The 16,309-nt window shown below is 29.1% G+C and overlaps 1 protein-coding gene across 5 annotated transcripts in view; it reads right to left on the reverse strand.

Annotated features, from left to right (window-relative positions):
• LOC143144052 (KICSTOR complex protein SZT2) overlaps window positions 1-16,309 on the reverse strand; it is a 48,015-nt gene that overhangs the window by 16,049 nt on the left and 15,657 nt on the right. For 4 of the 5 annotated variants that reach the window (XM_076306050.1, XM_076306051.1, XM_076306053.1 and 1 more), the window contains exons 7-12: window positions 15,906-16,155; window positions 14,809-15,549; window positions 14,160-14,359; window positions 12,846-13,009; window positions 1,188-1,488; window positions 721-909 (exon numbers count right to left, since the gene is read on the reverse strand). In XM_076306050.1, the coding sequence (XP_076162165.1) occupies window positions 721-909; window positions 1,188-1,488; window positions 12,846-13,009; window positions 14,160-14,359; window positions 14,809-15,549; window positions 15,906-16,155 (1,845 nt within the window). The remainder of the gene's footprint in view (window positions 1-720; window positions 910-1,187; window positions 1,489-12,845; window positions 13,010-14,159; window positions 14,360-14,808; window positions 15,550-15,905; window positions 16,156-16,309) is intronic. The other variant, XM_076306052.1, reaches the window with a different exon arrangement.

The following is a 16,309-nucleotide window of genomic DNA, read 5'->3' on the forward strand; positions in this document are numbered from 1 at the left end:
CCATTAGAAATTACACTTTTTGGACTAACATTTTTCGATTTAGGGGGGAGGGGAGTGCTAGTTTTGAATTTCGGTTTGAAAATGAATAAGTTTAAAATCAAAGAAGAACTTGTGGAGAATATTACTGGGTTAGTTCTGGGTATTACAGAATAAATACTTTAAGAGGAAATTTTAAGAGAACTAATAAACAAATTAGGCTTATACACGAATAAAAAGAAGAAAGTGACAATAATGATTATAAAAGGACTGGTAATGGACTTAGTCAATGACTTTAGAGAGATGATGAATTTTGTTTCAAAATATCATGTTGGTAACTTCCCTATTACAGGAGTTACAAAAATTTAAGTTATTAGACGCAGTTCATGATAAGTATTGGGTGGCCAAGTCTTTGTTAGGGGTAACTCGAACGATTAGCAATGTGTTATACTTCAGTAAATTTTTAATAAAGCCTTTTACACACAATATGATTTGCATTTCTTCTATAATTTAAATACTTGTATAATAATTGCAACTATTAGTTTTATTTTACAGTTTACATAATTTCTTCAACTATTAATTTTATTTTACAGTTTACAGTCTCCATTTCTTCTATAATGTGAATACTTGTATAATAATTGCAACTATTAGTTCTATTTTATAGTTTACATAATTTCATGATCTTAGTCTGCTAATTTATAAATCACAATAAATATCTTTGTTTAACAAGAGAAAGATCAATACCTTTTTGAGAAAAAAATGGTAAATGTGGACCCCCATCTCGGCATCTGTTAAGAAGCATCTTCGTGAATTTTTGCGATTCAGCTGACGTTAAAAGAAGTTCTTTGTTATGCAACTGTTTCATATGCTCTAGAAAATTATCCATTAGAATTTTATTTGCACGCCCTTGTCCTTCATTCTTGATAGTTGAACCTTATAGTAACAACGCATTCAAATTTAATTACATGCTATTCCTCCAAATAAAATAATTACAATAATCATTCCTACTTAACAAAATTTTTAATAAAATTATAATATGGACAAATTCCGCAAAGAAACTAAATACATTTCTTAAATTTGTATTCCAATGTTTCTTATCGATATGTATATTTATTATATTACGCTTAAGAGTAATACGTTAGAAGCATCACAGAAACAATATTATATCTACATATCGTATTTATTGCCACTAATTATTCGTAAGATCTTACCATTGACAAACATAGAGAATAAGAGTTCGGCTTGTTGACATTTTGGTAAAATATTTAATGTATCGAAAAAAAAATGCATCAGACATATTCTTTCATCAATGGATGGTAGACCTTCGAACATTTCATCAGCATTGCAATCGTTATTCTTGATATTTCTGACGTTCTTTTTTGATAGTTTTGCTTGATGTACTTGTCCGTAAACGATTTCGGTACTTTTTTCATTCGGTATTACTTGACTCAATAAACTCAAATACTCTAAAGTCAATAATGCATTGATGCATTCTTCATCCACTCGTGCAATCTAATAAAAAACAGTGATAGAACAAACAAGATCTAGAAAGAGCAAGATTCATTTTAATCTAAGAAAATTGTTAATATTTTATTGTGATTGATTGTCAGTAGTAATTTTCAAAATATCAAAGAAATTTCATACAAATGTGTAACAATGATTCTTGATAATAATACGTGAGAGCAATGGCGAGCGAGTGTGTCGAATTAATTTTAAGAAATTTTTAAATGTTAAGTATTGGCATTCAAAAGAACTCGCATAAACAAGGAACATCAAGGTAAATATGTAAAATATAATCATTTCACAATAATATTGTAAGTAGATTCTTTTACTCGACCTTAAATTTAATTTATTAAACAATTATATTATTTATGTGATAGCTTATTATGTGATAATAAGCTAATAATTAATTTAGTAATTGTAAATAAAAAAAATTAAATTAAACATTTTTTTAGATGTAAATTATCTACGTGTTGAATTTGAAAAGAAATTGAATATTGTATAGTAACAATAATAATAATAATAATAATAATAATAAATAATAGTAATAGTAATAATAATAAAAACAACGTTAACTCTTAATTATTTTTCGTTTCTTACACTTTCTAACAACAAATGCACTGAATCTGGATATAATGAAATGTTGATGCCTTGTCTATGAAGTTTCTATACGCCATTGCCATATTGTAAAAATACGATTTTTATAAAAGACGAAAGAAAAAATTCCATAATATCGTTGTTTAGAAGATGTGTAGGTGAAAATATATCATTTTAGTACATTAAGTAATATTATGTATCTATTATTGCTGATACTTTCAATATATCTCATTAAAATGTGACAATTAAACATATTAATTAATTATACATAATAATGATCTTCAATTGCAGGGAGAATATCGTTATGGTATCGTGCAAGAAACCGGTTTCTGAACGTCAACTTTGAATGTTGCAAATTTATGATTCTAGAAAAATAAACAGTAAAAATATAATTTTAAAATTCGATAGAAGATACGTCATTCTTAAGTATTCAGATTTGACATGTCAAGAATAATCTAGAACGAACCTTAAACGATATTTACAATTTAACTTAAAATGATATTTTTAATATTTGTTTCTCAGAACGTAGATATTAAACGCAAGAAACCAGTCCGCTGCTCAACCTTATTAAATTTTAATTTGGTAATTTTCATTACTTTTTCGAATTAATACTTGGTACTGATTTAAGAAATCTTCGAACTTATATCATCAATTGTTGCTTCTCACACCAATGTCGCTTCCAAAGGAAATTTACGATTGAGTACATTTTGGATGGGATTAGCTATAAAATGTAAAAGACGATGAGTATAAACAAATATATACTTTATATGTACAACCTAGATTTGTTAATATCTGTTAACTCTCCGTTTCTTCAAATTATACTTAAGAGTTATACGTTAGAAGCATCACAGAGACGATATTATATATACATGGCGCATTTATTTCCACTAATTGTTCATAAGATTCTTACCATGGACAAACATAGAGAATAAGTGTTCAGTATTTTATTTAAATCTGTTTTATGGTTTATTTTAGTAATCCGTTAGAATCACAGTACAATATACTAGGACTTTACATTAAATGTTTCTCTTACATGATTCTGTTATGTGTATAAGAGTAAATGAATTTTTATTATAATTAACAAACAAAAAATTAAGCAAAAAATTAAAATTCTCTAGCAAGTTGAGGAGAATAACTAGGATGCCAAATCGAAAAGCAAGGTCGTGTTTATATCTTTATTGTCGTTAAAATAAATAATTGTTGGTACTGCAATTTGTTAATATATTAAACATACATTCTTCGAACAGTAAAATAAAAAAAAATTTGTCGTCAAAATTGAAAAAACTATTCCTGGAATTATAATATACAAACGTGTTGCTTTTGATGGATTTTTGTAAATGAATAATTTATAACAAAAAGATTTCCATTTAAAGTTGAATATTATATTCTTAGCCTAAAATTTCTTTGGACATGTTTTTTAACATAGGATGTAAACGAATGAAAAATGAGAAAAACCAGTCATGCAATAAATAATATCTATATCTGGGAATCTATTGTAAAAATTTGCAGTCGATAGGTTCATTATATTTTGAGAAACCTTGACAAACAATTCAAAAGATGCGGTTTTGAAAAAACGCATTTAAACCTGCAAGACGATATACTTGAATAAATTAAAACACATTTAGGAAAATATTCTACGATTATTGTATTCCTTTTCTTCTGGAATTTCAAAATAAAATTTCAAGAACATACATTCAAATAGGTAAATAGCACGGTAAGGAAAAAAATAAATTTTACAATTAGACTTTTTCGAAGCTGTTTTGCAAAGTAATGATTTGTTTTTAATTAATTAAAATATTTCAATGTTTAAGTAACATGAATATTTTGCAATAAAGCAGAAATCAAATTAAATCATACAAACACGTACATTCAAATAAATTATTAAAATATAATCAATGTAAAAGTGTTCTTCTCTGCCAATAATGTGACAGTCTATGTGTACATGTTATTTATTATTTAAAGGTAGAACATTTGATAAGTTTATGGATTAAGTAACCTACAAAAGGAAATAATTTTTGTAAGATTTACAAAAATTAAGAAAGAATATTTTGAAATCAACAATATTCAATTATATGCTTAGAAACTTCTTTGTGATAAGAATCGTTTGAAAAGATTTAAAAATTCTCGAGAAATACCAATGGAACGCAACGCAAGAATATTTATCTGTTATGAGGAGAGAAGAGGCGAAGAATATGAGAGTTCAGGAGTAAGTTGGAGGAGTTGAATCTCACTTTAATTCAAAGCGTAGAGACCACTTCTCCACTTGAACCATGACCCCTTTATGTAAAGGTTATTCAATTTTGAAGATGAAAAATCCGTTCTCTAGAGGAAGATGATAATCAGCAGGACCTTGAGCTGGAAGAGTTAGATCTGGCAAATTATCAAGAGCGAGAATGCTCACTGCCTAGATCCTCACTTCCAACTGCAAGTCATGCAGATAGCACAATGCCCATGCAGTCTGTATGGAGATTAACTTCTTCTCGCTGATCACCAAGAACCTTCTCACGAAGATATCCACGTAGATACACAATCTGGAGTGAAACCTAATTTTTTTAATAGCTCGATATCAATTCGTTACTGAAACACTATAATTCCAAATCGCGAAATCACATTGAATCGTAGAATTATGTTATAAAATTATGTTAAAGGGGATAAGAAATGAAATATTCCACAAGAGAAAACTACATTCAATAAAATTCATTTACCATCTACAACTATAAGTAATTTAATTAACTACAACTTAATATTTGTGAAAATTGTGGAGAAACTATTTTTTTATTTTGAATAATAATTATTTCAGCTAAAGAAGTAAAGGAAATGTTCTAAGAATTATTCAAATAACCATTATTTCTTTATGATTATACGAGAAAAGTATCACAATCTTTTGTATGCTATTACATTTTTCTTTTAATCGGTTGAATTTTAAGATAACCTTCTTTAAGTAACTTGAAAAGCAATTGCAAGAAACAGAATACTTAGTTAATACCGCAGTTTTCTTATTAACGTGTCACAGTTAAACTTAACAAGATAAGTGAAACTACAAATAGTATGAAATATATTATGTTTAATACTCTGCGGAATGTACGCGTACCCCTCACGTTTCTAATATTCAATGTTTTTTGCGATATTGGGCGAACATTTTTTTATTATACCTGTTCAACTAAGCGATAACAATTAAGGTCAACTTATGAGGCGAATTCTAAAATTTCACTAACTACTTTCACCAACACATAAAAAGCTTATCGTGACGCCAATCAACGAGTACTTTCCAATCAAATGTTAAAGATTTTTATCACTCTCGGTACATTTCACGTTTGTTAAACAGGAACTGCGTGGACATTGAAAAACAAGTTGCGTATAAAATGTAATTAGAACACTAACAAACATTTAGATGGGTGTGGGGTCTTATATATACCTGAGGCAACTGATAGAAAAACCCGGTTCTGAGTACCTTCATCGATATCGGAGCCCCACCTCGATAATGATAACGACACGCAATGATAGACAATTTTACACTCATATTCTCTCTTCATTTTTGCAGAGGATATTGCTGCATTATTTCCTTTCTTTATATCTAACGTTACAGATGAAACAAAATAAATGTTTCTTTTTCAATTTTCTAACGTTATTAAAGCAAACGAAATCCAAGAATTGCTAAATTCTTCAGTTATTTGTTGATTTTCAAAAATTTCGTCTTCACCGTCAATATTATATAGTATTATTGTGTATTGTTTAAATTGAACAATTTTTAGATAAAAGTATAGCTTCTATTTTGAGATTATATTTTTTATAATTATTTTATAGAAATATCACACAAACTTCAAAGTTTGTCAAAGAAAATTATAAAATCATATCAGTATACTTAAATTGGCTAAAAGCGAACATTTTTTTATTCTAATATTGTGCCAACAATTTTTTGTGTTACTTGAAATAGTATTGAGCAATTTGTAATCAATTTCGATATAATATACACATTAGTACCTGTGTTTTTTTTAATCAATTCTACTTTGTAATACTGAATGTTTACTGTACTTTTTTTATATAAAATGAATCCAACTAATAATAAGAAGACATATTTTTCTAACACAGGGTAAGTACAAATTTTTTAACAAAGATTTAAACATACTTATCTTACATGTAAACCTATATTTACGATATATTCTATTTCAATAATTTCATGACTTGCATAAAACATATTTTGTTTAATTACCTTTATACTATTGTTTTACTTTTAACTTTATTGTTTTTATTTAAATATATTATAACAATATGTAAGTTGAAACCTATCTCGATACAAGTAAATTGAAAACAGATTAAAAGAAAAACAACACTGTGTGGTATTTAAAATATATATCAGTGATATATAGCACTAATGAACATTTTAACAAGAACAGAATAAAACAATTTGTTCGCGGAACAATATTTTTAATGTAATGTAAAGAAATTATTTACAGTATATCAGTAAATGCACCTTGAAATTTAGCCTTCCGATGATTAGTAATCAACTTAATAAATCACTTTTCTGGTAATGAAAAATTAGATAACTTTTATCTTACAAAGCATATTTATCTTGTACATCAAACGTATTACTAAAGCATCAGAAAAATCTTACGTTTCAGTTTTATGTCAGATAAGTCACGTAACCGTGATGTATACAGTTTTATAAGAAAAAGAAAAAAAATTGCATTTTGCACTAATCACAATTATATGTACAAATTTTAATATTGTATTAGTTACACCACATATCTAAATGTCTGTCTATGATACGTATCAGCATGGCTTATTAGTATTTCTTTCTTTACCATTATTAAAGAATAATTACATCAGATCACATTATAAGAAATTATGATATAACTATTTTGCATCTATTTTGAATATTTTGTCTAAAGACAAAACATTAGGATTGTTATTCATTTTTGAATTCGTTATAAATTATGAATGGCTAATTTAAATTATACAATGTAACATAGAAGAACTCGTAGGAAAAATTTTAAAAAAACTTTATAAAATAAAAAATCATACGATTAACTTAAATCATACAAATTTAATGAAAACAAAACAGATAAAATCGTGCTTCAGCCATTGGTAGAAAATTAAAATCGAATCTTATCCTATATACTTTAGAGGAATAATATTATATATCATTGTAAGTATCAATATCAGAACCAATGAAGCGATAAGATTGATAAAGAAGTACTATCCATTTTCGACGATATAAGTATAACCTCCGAGAGATATAAATGAATAGAACAATTCAACGAATAAGGGTATTATAAATTGATGTACTAATTTATTTAGATATTCTTAAATAATTTATTACTTGTATTATAAATTGATTGATTCCATTCATTTGTTTTATCTGAATTTAAACAAAATATTCAATCTAAACACAATGTAACGAAATATCAGTGTAGTACAAACGTGAGTTGCTTAAGTTACGAATGAATAATTAGATCTTAAAAATAAATTTGCACACACTATAATCTGTTCTTTTTTGCTTACTTGAAATTACTTTCAATCATTTCTAAAATTCTTAATTACTAATAACGAAAATGGATTTGAAAATCGTCCAAAAGACAATAAATTCTGGGAAGTATTACAAACAATTTGAAAGGCTACAGTTAGCTTGCGGGGAAAAAAATATATTTTTGACCAAACGAAAGAACCAAATAAAAATTGGATGAAATTAATTAAGAAATTTATACTTATTTAATAGATTTGTTATGAAAATTCATTGTAGATTATTATATCATTTATTAAAGAAGACAAAAATTACGATCGAAAGGTTGTAATAAATATTAAGTTCATGGAGTCCAGAATAAATTTTCATAATTTTGTTTAGAAGTGATCAATTTCTTTTAATGGTTATGTATTTGCTATAATGAAGATAATGTTCAAATGATATCGTACAATTCCATAATCCTTATAATCATATAATATAGTATCAATATATTAAAGAAAGTAGAAATTATACCGGTAACTAAGATTGAGATAGATACATTTTACTCTTGTCATGATTGGATAAAATTAAACTGAAAATTTTCAACAAATTTAATAATATTGCGTACTATTTTACTATTTTAAAAAATTGATCTTTGCACAATAATTTTACTTTATTTGTAGTTTTATTGTCACTTAATAATATTTAAAATTTATATTATTTCAATTATTCGATACTGTGAACAATACAAATTTCAAGTTTCTCTGTTCCTTTATGAGAAATGCACTGATCTTAGAAGTTTTCAATTATTTATCAATATGACACGAATATTTACATAGATTTAGAGAAAAAAATATAATATACTTCTTCAAACGTCTTTTGTAGAATTTTCATGCGTTTACTGTTTATCTTTATAAATTGTGTATAATCTGTGATATTGTTATTGACTACACGAATAAAATTTATAAGAAGAAAACTAAAATTTCACTTTAAAAAATTAAAAGTAACCTCAATGTCTCCAGCAAAAATAAAGATAAAAGGGTTCAAATTTTTAGAAATTATGCACACTTTGAAATATGTAGACAAGCTTTTTTTTGAATAATGCGCAATGATAATGTTGCTGTATTTGTTTAGATGAAATTTAAACGGCGATCACATAACAAAATTTTACTTTTGCCTTTATAATAGGCTAATGACCTATTAAATCTATCTTACTGATAACATTACGAAATAGATAGATTATTTGACGTTCTCGACGTATCGTTAAGCAAATAATGCTATAAAGACTACAATTTTATGAACGAAATTTTATAACTTATATCCTTTGATAAATTAAGTAAAATAAAGTTTGCAATATTTTTATAGTCCAAGTAAAGAAACATGCTAAAAATTAATGAAACGTTTGTTATTATTCAAATAAAAAGAATAAAATGAATTTCAAAAGTAAAATAAATACTTCGATATCACTATTTAATTTTACTAATGATAAATACAATATGTACAACATAAATAAACAAATACGGTATTAATATATCCCACGATGACAACACAGTAAAATGCTTTTACAATAGTTTATTTGTGATACTAGAAATACAATTCTATGAAACAAGTAAATGAAAGAATTATTGCACTCTATTTCTGCAAAAAAAGGTAATTTCCTTTAATTAACTCTATACTTATTTATTTTAAATCAAAAATTTACAATTTTAAAAATATTGCAAACAAGAAAGGCATGTGTCAAATTTATAAAAAATATTTAGAGTTTATGAAATATTATCGATGTGGAATAATTTAATGTAGATTTTTTTTTATAAACTGATTTAATATACAATGCTTACCAACTGATTTATCCTTAAAATTCATACAATTTTTATTTGTTAACGCAAAAAAGATGAAAAATTGATGAGGTTTAAAGGATTATACGATCCCTTCTATCCATCGAAGGAAAATTCTTTCTCATGAGTAATACGTGAGAGAAGTACTTAACACAGATATCTTATCATTCCAGATTTCAGAAATACGAAGTTGAACTGATAAGAATAGGTTCGGAAGTACAAGCGCAGTTTTGTAGTGAATTCACACCTCAAACTATGAGTTCTAAACAGAGATTCAATTTATTTGAAAAATAACTGTTTCAAACTGTCACATTAAAGATCCTCGTAAAACAATTATAAAAAACCAAAATAATCTGGTAATTGTTATGTGTAGAAAAATTTTCGTATACGGTATAGTATTTAAAATAATTTGTATTTGATGAGGTTTTTTTATGTCTTGTATTTTTCAAAATGTCAAGATGATCTTGAATTTTTTTTCCGTAGTCATAACATGTAGCCAATTGTAATTAAAGCTTTGCTACACAGACGCAGAATAGGAAAATTAAATAATTTCTTTAAGATCGTCGTATTGTCCAAAACAGCAATAGTTTTGTCAGTCTTGCAATCTTGAAAGAACAGTATTATAGTGAACATTCAAGCAATTTTATAAGTACTACTTTCAATTACTTAAATTAACGTTTTATATTAATTTAAGTATCACTATATCAAAGTTTACTTTATCTCAGTGTTAATATCATATAATATTCTTTTTAGCAAGGACAGATATTATACACCGAGGTATGGAATATGGTGCGAAGAATTGTAAACAAATTTGACGAAAAATGCTGAATGGGAAAGTTTCTTCGCCCAGCAAATCAGTCAAATAATCGGATTGCTAAAGATACTGGTACATCTGTTAAAACAGCCACCAAAATTCGTAAAGAAAATTTCGATTCTGGTGAAGATGTATTAAGATTCCTAAAAATAAAAAACAGCCAAAGAGCAAGGACAAAAAATTTCATTGCTCGAAAGAGGCCAAAGAAATAATAAGAGTACAAGTTAAAGACCGCGCGGGCAGTGGACAAGAAATGAGTCATCCTCCCGCCCCAATACTGCCGAGCACGACCGTGGGAGGGTTGGGCAGTGGGCAGTCACAAGAGTGGGGGCGGCGAGTCAGTGTGGACCCGCCCCACCGCCGGGATACGAAGAGGATTTAAACGTCCCCTCCTGACAAAGACACAAGTATCGCCTTCCGCTGACTTGAAGTCTCGCGAGACGGCCTAGGGGCAGAGGGAGTTGGGACCGCCCATCCCCACCTGAGTCGCACATTCTAAACCTTAGCCACGCACTCTGCTATAGTAGTAGGAATAGATTTCAATTGCGTTCCTATCTCAATATGTATATAAATATAAAATTTAGAGACTATAAACTACTAAGGTTTCGTTTATGCTTATATTTAATGCATTAAACGTCTGTTATATCTCGTAACAGTTATTTACCATAAAAAAGAATATCATATAATATTAACAGTTTTTCTATAGGTGGAGTAATAAAGATGATTTATAAATATAATTAATTTTCCCTAATGGAATCAAATATTTTGTATGACACAATCCGACCGGTCATTTTCCACAGAAAAGAAGTAAAAGCAATGTTTCCCAAGAGAACAATGGTATTTCCATAGGATATTAAAATTTAACATTGCTATTACCGCATATAAAAAATATAGAGGGAACAGAATAATAAAAATCAGAAAATTAAGTTAATTTTTAAAGAAAAGTATACATCCCTTTAAGAAAGCATTGGATACATTTTGTCTGTACATCAACACACGAAAGTTATTATAATATTTACCAAGAAAAATTTGTTTATATTTAAATTTGTAGCTGACCAGAGACTGATTAACTTTTGTCGGAAACATTTTTTCATGAGACTATTGGAAGTGCCTGAACAATCGTGACGACAGTTATGTCCCACACACTGTATATAACTTCTTTTGAAATGAATGAAATTTCATTTTTATTCATTTCCAAATTAAATTTGTATTAAATTATTTTTGTTCCTGAAAAGAATTCTCCTTACTTCTACTTATATAAGATTCTACTTCTATTTATATATTACTTCTAATTATATAACCAATGCTTTCCTAGCATATTATAAAAAACTAGCAAAAATTGTTATCCTACATTAGATACAACTATTGTATAATAGTAATATGTTGCATTTACGCCAATGGGACTCTGCCTACCGTGTGTTTCTCATTATTTCTCTCTGTCTCGCTACCTTCTTCATCAATCAGTCCATATGTATTTATAACTATCTCGACGAATAGCGAACTAAAATTGAATGTGTGGGTGAGAATAAGTGTACTCTTTCCACTTTTCTCGCGTTCTTGTCAAGAGATTTCAAGTCAGCGGTAAAGAATAGAATATAATAAAGTTTTTAACCGAATGAGCACGGTAAGAATACCCTCAAATCAAATTGAACTTGATACATATGCCCAGGGCACCGGATGTTGGTTTGTCTAGAGTTTCCGGTGTCCCTTTGGAAATACGAGTATGGCTATTGTGTGGGTTTTAGAGAGTAGGCTCTGCACCCGTGTTAACCGGGAGATCCTATACTTCTTTGGACCCCAAGAAGTAGGAGGAGTCTTTTGAAAATTTCCCTCGCGAAAAAAATAGTTTCTCACTTCATAAATGCGCGACGTGTTGATTTTAAAATCGATATTGAAAGGAATTATAACAATGATTTATAAAAATACTGCTCGTTGTAAGTTTACCACAAAATTTGTTATTAGTCATCTGCGATATCCTTTTCATTGACAGTATAATTTTAGTAATTTTATTTCATTTGTTCATCTAATGAAATTACAAGGAAAGGGAAAAAGTAGTTGCTCCAAGATAGTTTAACAATTTAGAAAAATAATAAGGTCATAAACATTTCAAAAACACTCGTATTATTTAAATAGTATCTTTGAAAATCCATACTAATATCTTATTAAATGAATCGTGGTTTCTAAAACGCGTTAAATATATAATTCGTTCCAAACTTGGAATCTCAAGTTTGGAGATTAAAGTTATTTACAATATCGAAATAATAATTATTATGTGTGTGTTCTCCCAAAATTCTATGTAAGTGTTTTAGAGGCATAATCACGTTACCAATCTCTTTGTAGATGGACATTTTGGAATGCAAATAGTGTACCAATTTTATTTTTGTTTAATTACACACTATTTAATCAAACAAATTTTCATTGATATGTAATGACAAGTTTGCCGAAATTTTCTCGATGTGCATTCAAAACGATAATTCTTATATTACCTCATAGATACAAATTCCATCAGCAAAGAGATAACCCTTCTAAAACCATTACCTTCTTAATTCTCTTCTTTATTGAAGAGCATTTATTATTTTTAATGATGAATTATCGAATATGATATAACTATTTTTTGGCAATATAAGTTATATATGCAAATAGGATGAGAAATCTATATTTATATAAAAATGTATGCTCTTACTGCATCTGGAAGCTCGTGATATTGCAAAAGATGCATATAAATTGCTGCTGATTGTACAGGCAGCTGCACCAAACCACATTGGGGTTCAATCCAAATTTCAGAAATAATTTGAAAATCACCAGAACTTTCAAAGTCATCCACGCTCACATCGCCATCAGCGGTACCTGAAATATAATACATTCATTTATTGTCTAATTGCTGAAATATATTAGATCTAAAAGTTAATTCAGTGCCTCTTTTTAAATCTATCTATTGATAAAAAAATTATACATTGTTTATTTTTAAAAATAATCGCCATTACTTTCGATGACTTTGTACATCGTCGTTCTTCGCTCTCTAGAATGAGCTCATATGGGATCCATCGACTTCGCTTTTAAATCAGTCCTAATTTACTCAAACGATGAGAAATAGCTTTCTGAGACACTTCAAGTTGAAGAGAGAGTTCTTGTTGAATTTTAGTGGAATTTTCGCTCAATAATTTCCAAAGTTCTTTATTCTCAAATTGTTTCGATTGCCCAGGACATTTTTGATCAGAGAGATCAAAGACCTCTGATACCATTTTTTACAAATTGTACATGTAACCGAGTCTTCTCCCAAAGCAGATCGAATCATTTCTGTTGCTTCAGATGCATTTTTCTTTAACCGAAAGGGAAACAATATGCAATATCTAATGCGAGTCGAACGCCATGTTGTTTGCTGACGTTTCATGACGATAAATCTTTTGCTTTAACAAATTATCACGTGTTTACCACTGTGAAGATCGGTAACACAAAATGGCGGAAAAATATTTGCATTTAAATCAAAGTTACAAATGATGTAATATAAAGACACTGAATCAACTTCTAGACCCAATACATAATTGCTTTCAATGTTTCTATGATTAAGAAATTTGATTGTAAGAGAAATAGTTACAAATCTGTCGGGAAATAGTACAATTCTTGAATAATTGTCCATTCTACACTACGTATAAATGTCAACGAAGTCGTTCCTGCCATTCTTTGCGAATACTTAACAAAAGTGATCTGTAGATACGTATAACTAACAATTAGTACACGAGACAGTGGTGCCTACTTTAAGTCAGTGGTGCCTGAATTGTTAAAAATGGGTACTTATCATACAGCCCTTGTACGGTTATAAAAATAAAAATCGAGTAAATCCACGAGCAGGCGAACAAATGACTGAAAATTACCCTTCAACGAAAAAATGACTGAAAATTACCGTGCAGACTATCGAAATATTAAAATCGAAATCTTGCATTATGTTATTGAAGTTAATTTGAAGTTAATTTTGTTTTGATATCGTATTTACTTCTACCTTCGTCAGTATCTTCTTCCGATGCACTGTCACGTTCTAATACAGTATTTGATATAACGTGTGGAGGAAACAGAATATATTGAATGATACATGGATAGGATGCATCAGTTTTATCGACTCCTTGCATTTGCACTTCAAGAACCATGTTTAATATACCCGCCGCTGAATAAGTAAAATTAAAACCTTCAGCTAAACGCATCCTGAACAGTAAAAAAATATATATATGTGTATAATATTGTTTCATATTTGTGATAAAAGTACTAATATTTATCGATAATATGTATAATATTTATGATATACGCTTGTATATGCAAAAAAGCATTGATGATCTTAAAAACTACAAAGAAAATGACACTGGTCGAGTAATTAAAAGAAAAAATTAGCTTGATTTGATTTGATGAATTCAAATAACAGAACACGATAGAAAGCGTTCCAACACTTCCAACGGTTTATGAAATAATCGATTATTATTGTAAATGAATATCAAAAAAGGTGAAATTATCGCTTTATCGGTTGTACCACCAATTAGTGAACATCCAGTAGAATAATTACTATTGAACATGTGCAAAATGACTTATTCGCTAATTTGTTGCATACTTAAGTAACATAAATCAAACATAAAAAAAAAATAAATATATAAACCATTTACTTTGTAATTGTAGAAAGAATTCTTGCAATTGCAGTAATATTCAACCTCGGTAACGTAATTCCTGGAATGGTTTGCACAAACGGCCGCTTTATGTGCCAAAGCCATCGGTTGTGATACAAATATCTAGACAAACTGGTCGTTGAAATTCCTCCAAAAATTGGTGTGGCTTTCGATGAGTTCGTTTGGGTTCCATCAGGAAATACAATTGAATTTAAATCAGTGGGCATTCGCTCGTATCTGATTAAAATCCTTTCTAAAGATTTGTGTATAATTGTGCAGCACGGTGTTTCTCTTTGTCCTGTCGGTCTATTCGGTAATGTAAGTTTCGATAACCGATCTAGAAGATCGATAACGACATTGTGCCGTACAACTCCCTCCGTGCCAGCTGCGAATGCAATGTTAAGGACGACACAGAGACCTTTGCAATTAATACGAATCAATGAGAACGAAACTGGAGGTTTCTCAGCTTCTCTATAAATGAACTGCACGTATGTGTGATTCTCGACGAGAACAAATGTTGCCCAATTCTTTAACATGGCATAAAGAACCGCAGCTGCCTGACGACTTTGAACGCACTGAAAACGGCCACTCTGATTTGCTTGGTGTAGATGTTTCGGTAGCGGTCTATCGTGGGATAAGATCAACGTCACTCTTTGCGTATGCATCCAACGTGCCCATTGTAAAGGGTTCAAAGACACTACCGGTTGCCATATTTGTCCAAATTGTGGACACGCTGCGTCACTAAACATAAGTACGTTTTGCATAAAAAAAAATTACGCCACGAACAACGAATAAGTAACGCGTACGTGTACATCTTTCAAAAATTAATATACACTTTAAATTGAAAGTGAATAAATTGTGACCAGGTATGTACTTTACCAATGTTTTAACAGTAACTATTTTCTTAATCTTGGATAAGAGTGAATAAATTGTGACTAGGTATGTACTTTACCAATGTTTTAACAGTAACTATTTTCTTAATCTTGGATAAGAGTGAATAAATTGTGACTAGGTATGTACTTTACCAATGCTTTAATAGTAACTATTTTCTTAATCTTTAGAAGCTACTAATGTTAAGAATATCTTTGCAAGTATACCTAAGTTGCACTGTACTGGGTGAAGGATAAGCTGACGAATAAAAGACTGGCATGCCGCTTCTAATGGTATCTGGCACACTATACCAAGTCCAACCAAAATCTGGAAACCAACTGAAATGTGCAAGCACGGTATCACTTTCTGTCAAAGATGTTAAAGTTGTCCAAAAACGATTTACAACACCCTGTCGATATTGCGATTTTAATGGCTTTTTTGACAAACATGTAATATCGTGTAGAAAATCGTAAGGAGCTGTAACAAAATATTGTTTCCTCTTTATTTGTAGTATATAGCTAATGTTTCGCAAAAAATCGATCATTTTTTTCCACTTGATATCAGAGGTTTTGATAAAGTTGAAACGTAATTGTAGTCCAGGCATTAGATTTCACGAATCGCTAGACCTTTT

This window comes from Ptiloglossa arizonensis, chromosome 3, assembly GCF_051014685.1.
Source record: "Ptiloglossa arizonensis isolate GNS036 chromosome 3, iyPtiAriz1_principal, whole genome shotgun sequence".
Taxonomy (NCBI): Eukaryota; Metazoa; Arthropoda; class Insecta; order Hymenoptera; family Colletidae; genus Ptiloglossa; species Ptiloglossa arizonensis.